Source organism: Hyposmocoma kahamanoa, unplaced genomic scaffold, assembly GCF_003589595.1.
Source record: "Hyposmocoma kahamanoa isolate Upper Pololo Valley unplaced genomic scaffold, ASM358959v1 80, whole genome shotgun sequence".
Lineage (NCBI taxonomy): Eukaryota > Metazoa > Arthropoda > Insecta > Lepidoptera > Cosmopterigidae > Hyposmocoma > Hyposmocoma kahamanoa.
The window spans coordinates 9,622,279-9,631,539 of record NW_020654051.1 but is presented as its reverse complement, the minus strand read 5'-3'; the positions used below and the strand labels follow the sequence as shown (position 1 = coordinate 9,631,539).

The 9,261-nt window shown below is 34.8% G+C and overlaps 1 protein-coding gene across 1 annotated transcript in view; it reads right to left on the bottom strand.

Annotated features, from left to right (window-relative positions):
* Positions 1 to 2,312: 2,312 nt before the first annotated feature.
* Positions 2,313 to 9,261, bottom strand: part of LOC113233788 (extracellular serine/threonine protein CG31145) — a 32,238-nt gene continuing 25,289 nt past the window's right edge. The window contains exons 6-10 of the mRNA XM_026468989.1: positions 8,944 to 9,187; positions 7,296 to 7,376; positions 3,839 to 3,951; positions 3,016 to 3,156; positions 2,313 to 2,628 (exon numbers count right to left, since the gene is read on the bottom strand). Of these exons, the coding sequence (XP_026324774.1) occupies positions 2,445 to 2,628; positions 3,016 to 3,156; positions 3,839 to 3,951; positions 7,296 to 7,376; positions 8,944 to 9,187 (763 nt within the window). The 3' untranslated portion in view covers positions 2,313 to 2,444. The remainder of the gene's footprint in view (positions 2,629 to 3,015; positions 3,157 to 3,838; positions 3,952 to 7,295; positions 7,377 to 8,943; positions 9,188 to 9,261) is intronic.

Here is a 9,261-nt window from a genome sequence, read left to right as displayed (position 1 = left end):
GAAAAAAATACTGTAAATACTGGAAATATTGTAATGTAACTCTTATTCAAGCAACTGTAAGTTTTTGTTAAATTTTAACATTGTTTTACGTCGTTTTCACGTTTTAAGCCCTACCCAATCAAAATCTTTAAGTTATGGTAGTAGATAATAGAGCGTAAAGTTTGAATTGCACACAAGCTAAAAAGTGGCGACATCTGTACCCCGATCTTACATAGCGTCATTACATATCACCCCTTTTTTTCTATATCTATGATTACATCTATTTGCCAAGTTTTATTGCAATCAGTTAACGGAAAGCGGATCAAATCAAATAAACCGGATACATCCCCTAATTGTCACCCTTAGAGGTGGAATATTTTCTTCAAATTTGAATAGAACTACTACTGAGGTACCCCCTTTCCAGCAAAAAAAAGAATCATCGAAATCGGTTCACAAATGTCGGAGTAATCGCGTAACGTACAAAAAAGAACGGAGTTTAGAACCTGCTCTTTTTGTAAAGTCGGTTAAAAAGAGTTACATTTCCTAAAATAACCAACAATTTTTACTTGGTTAAAGTAGTAGTAGCTTTGTCATTTTGTAATGTTGTGTATATTGTGGTTTATAATATAAAAGGAAAACACTAATGCATTGAAACATGTACGTTTTAATTTAAAAACAATCAACAGATCCACGCATTCTATCAGCGTCACATTTTTCCTATACAACACTTTAACATTAGCGCAGTTGTAGGTACTTCTTTGGCAAGTCGACTCTAACGTACATTACACTTACATATACCAAAAAGCGGCTATGCCTGCCGTTTGTAAATATTATTTAATAAATATAATGATCATCCATCAGCTGTTTCAATTAAAGATACCATTATAATCAACCTAAAAGCTTGGCTACGAGTTAAAATAAGGAGCAAAAATCACTCTTCATACTTCCGTAATGCAATAACAACGCAAGTAAACATTAAATACAACCAACAATAAGTTTATATGTATTATAAATTGATAATGAATCTCATGAGATCAGAGAATGAAACATAAGGCGACTAAGCTATTAGTTCACTGGCTTTACAAAATTAGAAAGAATGTAGGCGATTTTATATTTCATGCATTTACACTGAAAGTCAAATCATAAATAATAAGACAAGTATGGTAACTTCAAACAAATGTAGCAGCGTGACTTGAATGTGTGCGCGCCCGTAACGCGCCGTGTACGGACGCACACATTCGCATAATCTCGTGACGCATTCTGCCATCCGCTGACTAAAAGTTTGTAGAGATATCATACAAAACCATAACCCAGGATAAGAATATTGAAATTGTTTAAGGATATTTCAGCTATGCATCATTAGAGTAAGTTCCGATAAGTCGAACACGTTAACTAATTTTAACTGTTTTTAAAAGAAAATTTTTTGCTTTGTCTTTTGCTATTTAAAACGGATATTTGACCATTTGTCCCTTAGTTACGTTTTAGTTAGTGGACGGCAGCATTCGCGTTGCAAAGGCTGGTCGTCTCACGCGGCTCTCATTATATTCGAATGTATGCGTCCTCCTTGCACGCGTTTGGGCACGCGGCGTGCGTGCACACATACAAGCCTTGCAGCTAGGTTTGTATGGAGTTACCATACTTGTCTTTATATATTATGGTCAAATCGTCAATAATGAAAGTAGTTAATAAGGTAGGGTTTGGAAAGTTGATTGCATTGCCTATTATGTAGCCTCATTAAAGAAAACGAATAAAGAGAGACGACCTAAGTTATCACACAAGCATAAATTTATGTAATGATATGTGCCTTCTTGAGCGTCGAGCCATGGTAACTATTATATAACAAAAATAGCAAATAGCAAATGGTTTATTAACTTATTTTAACATTACAATAATAGTTAAATCAAAACTGCATTTAATATATTATGTACAGTACAATTGCACTTTCTTACAAATAAGTCTCAGACTTGATCTGCATATTTAAAATTAATCATATATTTCCATAATATACACAAAGTAATATTCAAAAATATCTACAAATTTATTGATAATTTCACCAATACTGATAAATTTAATAAAATCATCATCACTCACATTTTAATAAACAAAATAATGAATCGTAAATTCCTCATTATTTGGCATACAATGGCTCCCATTCAAAGTTCAGTGGAATGATACAAGATTATGCTGAACAATATTTGGACGATCTTTGGCACTAAAATCTTACGTCTAATAGTCTCACAGTAAGAACCAAAGACGGCGTCAATTTGCTACGTTGCTGCATTGTTTACAACTTCTAACTTACAACTAGGTTTGTCTTAAGTCACGGATCATACGAGAGAGTTCGACTAGCTAGTCATTTTCACTAATTGCACCACCCCTATACTTTTGTCTTTATACCCCGGGTATATCACATCATATCACTTAGTGTAGAGTACATCACAATTATTGTTAGATGGTCAATGTTGTCATACGATGTCGTTGACTTCGATAGGGTGGTTGGCTTTTTGGGTGCACTTGCGTATTGCATCGAGAATGATCACAATTCGCCGGTCCAGCGCAGCTAAGTGAGGTTCCCATAATATAGGTGACACCGGGTCTGCTTTCATTGCCTCTCGAAGAACTTTTGATAGAGGCTCCCCGTCATGAAATCTGTAACAGAACCACGTGATGTTTAAGTCATGACGGCATCATATTATACTCCTAGAATGTGTTTTGTGTGAAAGTGTGTTACATTTGTGACTCACTAGGTTTACTATTCCCTATGGCTTCTAAACTGAACGTTAAAAACTGTTTATTTTCCATTATATTGACTTACTATTGCATTGAACAGCTATTAGAAAAAATCCTACACCTGAAAATTATATACAATAATTATAGCATTATGTCGTGATTATGTAACAAATTTAATGATTGCGAAGATTTGTCGAAAAAGCGGTTTTTATTCTACTCTGAAGTTGCACTATCGTTCGCACTTGTTTTTTTTCCAAAAGAAGGGGGCAAAGAAGAAGTTACTAAGCAAAACTCTACATTACATACTTGATTAGGGTAGCGAGCGTAGTATGCCGAACGAGGCAGCACTGCAGCAGCGGTGCTAAGATACTCAGTTCGTCATGATACGCCTTACCGAACGCGCGACCCTGGTCCAGATGGAGCGTGAACGACTCGTTGCCGAACATTCTGCAATGATGCGTCCGGGAGTTAGTAAATTGGTCATATCCACATCAGACTGTGATGATAGTCTGCTACCGGTCAATGGTCACTCTAAAATACAGTATTGGATGTTGGAGCCATAATAGTTATTTTTTATTGTTTTTTTTTAGTTTGTTTTTTTAAATATAGGTCGGTTTGCATTATTGCAATTTTTTTAATTGTACTATAAAACACTTATAAATCCAACTGCGGAGCATTTAAGGAGATTAACAGTTGATCTCTTGAAAGTAAAAATACTTGTGATTAAAAAAGTTACAGTTATACTTTACTGCGTTTCTAAATTATACACAAGAGACGATCTATTTTATTTATGAAAAATAAATTGTAGCTACTCGTACAACCACCCAACTGACCCAACCAAGTGAAGCGAAAAGAAAATAGTCCACCTCTAATTGGTTCACTCAGTTTGCCGGGTGGGTGTTCTCTATACTCGCCTTCTCAGCTTTATCACTGATGGAATCACACCATTAAGCTCCTATTGGGGAAAAAAATCCAAGGCGAGTACTTCGAAAAGAGATGGGTCAATACAACTGCGAAGGTAATTATTCACATAAATGATGTAAACTTAATATTCAAGTAGCGGGCATTAAATTGTAGAAAGGGTAAGATAAAACCTGAAAAAAAGTGTCAATGAAATATAGGTACTAACTTGAAGGTCTCGTAATGATGACGGTCCATGTTACCAGTAAGGAAGTCGAAGATGGACATATCCATCAGGTCTAGAAGTCGCCTACCCGAATCGTACGGTGCAGTCGTCCTGACCTATGTAAAAAAATAAAGAATGAGCGAATGGAGTAAAATATTGTTTAAGCGCGCAGACCTCAGGTTATCCTCCATCTGAGTCATTTTAATTTTTTAAAGGTTTTAATTTTGTTTTAGTAAGAGTAGGGATCTTTGATGAAGTATTGCCACCATACCTATTGCTGCCGCCAAGCAGTAATATCAGCGTTATTGCGTTCCGGTTTTGAAGAGTAAGAGTGCTGGTGAAATCACGACATGTCAACTTCTTTCTAACGGTGACGGGCGCAGTGGCAGTGCCCCTCAGATCTTTGTGATTTAAACCTCTGAGTAGCATTGCAACTGTCATGGACAGGTGTGCCGCTTACCACCAGGTGCACGACTTTCCCGTCCCGTCACTTTGTATTTTTTAAAAATTCAACAAGGTACTGTGGCTGCTAAAGAACTATTTTGTAAATGATTTATAACTGAAAACACATCCGTCTAGGTCGTTCCGTGATTAGTGGATAGTACCTAAATCAAGAAATGCAACCAATGAACCCTTTTTGACTTTTTAATCGACTTGAAAAAAAGGAGGAGGTTCTCAATTCGACTGTATGTTTTCTTTTTTCTTTTTTGTATGTATGTTACGCGATAACTCCGGAATAATGAACGGATTTTGATGATTCTTTTTTGTTGGAAAGAGGGTACCTCCATAGTGGTCCCATTTGTGGTGGTGGCTGTTCACGCATGAAGATTCACTTTTATAAATAGCGCCTAAATTTTACTATAAGGAGCAATGGCTGATTTTGCTATTTTCCAACGCAAGGCCTTTTTTTCTCAATATACTTTGAGTAGTGAGAACCAATTTTTATTATCCACCAAGAACCAAGTTTTGTATAGTGGCAAACCAGGGGATGAATCCGGGATTGGGCACTTTCCGGTAACCGATTTCAATTAAACTTGACAAATAGATGTAATTCCACGAACTTTTGAGATCGGTTTTTTTAGCACTCTGTGCTGAGATTATGTAATATGACTTTTCAATTCAAATACTTTTAATGTAAATTTTAAACTTGGGAAATGGTAATCTGAATATATGCTCCGGAATATTATTGTAAAAACGTATACAGTTCCCCTTAAAATAATCGTTTACCTTAGCTAAACGAAATCGTGGTACCATGAGTTTGGACTTAGTTCTAGAATAAAGGTTGATTTGTATTTGCTAGTTAAAATGTATTTTTAACCGGCTTCAAAAAAAAAGGACGAGATTCTCAATTGGACTGTATGGTTTTTTTGTATGTATGTTACGCGATAACTGGCATCGCGGCATTTGTGAAGCGATTTTGATGATTTTTTTTTAGTTGGAAAGAGGGTACCTCAGAAGTGGTCCCATTTAAATTGGAAACTTAACTAAACTAAAGTAAACTAGGTGATTAATGACTTTTGAGGTCGGTTTTTTAGTACTCTGTACTGAGATTAGGTTATATAAGTACTAATTCCTGGCCTCTATTTACTTCGTTAAAGCCATTGTGCTTCGTGCTCCATGTTTCTGCGAAACGGCCTTAGTGGGAAACTCTTGTTGATGGGAACGGAACGGAATGTTATGTAGTGAATATTACGAAAAATTTGATTGAAGTATTCATCTTCTTCTTCTTCCCTATATTTAAGAGATATGCAGGAGGCATAAAATTACTTTGTCCTGTTATAATAAATAAGTCGGAAGCTGATGTCGCTCTCAAACACGTTACTAAAACTTGAAACTTATAAAATGTCGTTCTACTTCTTCTATCATAACTGATAATTATCCGACAATAACTCATGCTGATTTGTAGTATTAGTATGTTCCACAAATCCCCACTAAAAATCCCCACCGGTGAAGATCCTGAAATTTTATTTAATCGCCTCCGTGGCCCAACAGTTACCATACTGGACTGCCACTCAGCGGTCGCGGGGTCGATTCCCGGGCCGAGAGAAATATTTGTATGGCCTACACTTAATTCTCTTGTGAGTTTGGATGTAATTTGTGGTTATCTATGTATGTGTGCATGGCACCCGCGATAACAGGGTTTCCCTAGTGCGGGGATATGAGTGTGTGCGTTGTTATTAGTATTATTAAATTTCATTCCACAAATCCCCACGAACGTACTTGTTACTTAGTACTTGCTATGCAGTGGGGATTTATGGAATAAAAATCTCCACTAAGATATTACTTTATATATTAGGGATATTCAAATTGTAGGTCTCGCCGTAAATACCGATATCTCTTTAATTTTTGAATAAAAATGATAAAAATGAGAAAACTAAACAAACACTAAAAAAAATCTTTGAAAAAATGATTTGGTTTGTGATTTTTTTGAAATCAACATTTGACACATTTAAGCACGTGTCTGATATAAATACGTTACACAATGTTGCTAGCGGTAGTATCTTGTTGTTCCAATTAATTTTGTAAATGTCAAGATAATTATAAAGGTATACAACAATGATAATTATCACATCGAACCCTGATTTAATGGACAAGATTATCTGAAAGATTTTCAAGTGTTTTTGGCTTTTAGAGTATAGTCTTTTTTGTCAATTTTAATTTAATCAATAAGTCAAGAACTATGTAATTAAAAATTATTGTATTAACAATTTGAAATGTGTAAAAAATTCTGTTATTATGATAGCTCGCCTGACCTAGATGCTTCATTTTCATGTTGTGACTCCCCATATTAGACTTTTAACTTGTCTACGTTCGGAATTTGGTTTTATTTATCTTATAAAATATACATTACTATTAATAATATAAATTTCGGAGATAAGAGAGATTTTTGTCAGTAAATCAATAACATAGGAACGAAATTTTTTTTGTTATGGACTCCATATCCCAATTGACATAAATCAAATGTACTGCTACTACCAAAATGAGTAATTACACTGATTCTATGCCTACCAATTTTTACAGATAAAAAAATGATAAAATTATGATAAAAAATAGTACAAAGAAATAACTTTTTTTTATTGAAAAATATCCCAACCTCCATATCGCCGATGGGAAGTGACGTTGAGGTCGACGATGGAGCATGCACAGATAAGTAATGCCCATTCGTTCTCGCCTTGAAAAGACCTAAATCCTAATAACGAACTAGTATTTTTTTTTAGACTTGTGAAACGAAATGACGATGTCCCGTAAAACCAGTATATGTTACATCATTTTAATTCTTAAGCTAATTTGTAATCTGTTTGTATAATAAATTTAAAAAAACTAAACCTCTACGAAATAACTGATTACAATGAAAAGATACATGCGTACGTATGCCTTTATAAACTTGTATTCATTTATGAGAATGAAAACGATATGATAATAAAATAAAATGCTATAAATGTAAGAATAGTCAACTTACAGTATCGCAGTAATCAGACTGCAACTCCCATTGCGCTTTTCGTCGTTTATGGTAAGATCTTCTCCATGGATGCCGCCACACCTGCAATTAGAAGGATTATAAAAATACTAGATTTAAATCGCATATATTTGTTATTTCAAACAAACCCACATTTCTCAAACAATAACAAGTCATCGGTTCTCTCGGGTTTGTTTAAGAAAACAAAAATATACGCGATTCTGATCCGAAAAAATAGTTTCACTTTCAGTGTGTGACAAACGCCAAAAGCTTAGATTTCAATATTATTAAAATTGTTACATAATAGGGCATTACTGTGCTATAGAAAACAAAGTTAACTTTTAAATTATAGCACCTGGTTCTGTACCCTCCGTGAAAAGTGCGCTAAGTCAGAATTTCCTGTTTTGAGAAAATTGATGAATTTTTTTGGTATGTGTTGTAATTTTGAAGTAGTTACATAGAAATATTTTTTAATTACAATTATATGTATATACAATTACAATGTCAATAGCTTGGTTTATCAATAATTGCATTTAACTTTATACATTCTCAACAGGAAAGCATAAAAGCAAATTGTATCATTTAACACTTGCGTTAAACGTTAAAGTAACCTGAATGATAATATTAAAATAAGTTCAAACAGATTTAATTAGTTATTATTATTAAGATTACAAGAAAATAAAAAACAATGGAAAAGCTGCAAACACCTTCTGCCAATGTCACTGTGGTCTATTTTTGCTATATATTTTTGCATTGTTAATGAAAGACTTGTAACATCAATCACAAGTGATTTATTTTCATTCAATTGTGTGTAAATAATATAATTGCCTTAGAATAATAACGCATAGAAACCTAGTCCGCACACGCTAAGTGAGGCAAATTGAAGCGCGCCAAAAGGGCCTACACGAGTGGGCGGGCCTTCAATGCTCAAGGTCAACTTGCACCGCGAACAGATCAAGAATTTTAGTTAAAAATGACGAAATATGCGGTAAATGAGTGTAACAATACGTCAGACAAACATAAAATAGATACTAACATCACATTGCACAAGGAAGTAACACGTTTCAACTTGTATTTTCATATAAATATTCACAAAAACCGATAAATTAACCTACTACTAAAACTAGCCTACATGAATTTGATTTTTGCCTCACTTGTGACAGTTCGTTTGATATGAAACTATCATTCTATGCGTTATTATTCTAAGATAATTGCAATAAAATCAGTACTCACAGTCGCATGCGGCTTAAATTTTTTTTAATAATACGATTGAGGCTGTATTGCTTTACACTTAGAATTGAAGTATGACTACGAAATTGTATATGTGTGTGTACATTTACATTACAGTACACGAGTAAATTGTCAGTTCTGAAGCAGTTAGAGTAGTGGCTATTAGGCGAAAACATACAACATTTCACACATTTGATGAATTATATGACGAGTATGCTTAATATAACGAATTTGACATAAGTCGAGTCAGCGCACTTTTCATGGAGGGTTTAGAGTTGTAGCGATAGTGACTTTAGTGATAGATACAACATTTTAGTAAATAAATAAGTAATAGTCGAGTTTCAAAGATCTGACATAGGCTAGTACAGCTCTTCTACGAAGAAAGGATCAAAATATCTTTTATTATTCATAACCACGCTACCTTTCGTTCTGCCAAATCAGGCGAAGGTAGAAACGCAGCAAAGCTCCCCTCAAGCATATCAGGATTTCCACAAATCGCATGTCCAGTATCGCAATAGTAAGAGCATTTGCCATGGAAGCAGAAATTGTTTGCCGGCGACACGAAGAAAGTCTTCAAGATGTCTCCTTCGGTGACGTCGTAGATTTCCGTTGTCATGTTGAGCACTCGGCCCACGACGGGCATCGCGCGACGGAAACCCAGTATCCTGAGATGAGTTCACAGTTAATAGCTGCAATATTCTGTTTCTAAACAGGATCAATTTGTAATGCCACTCGACCT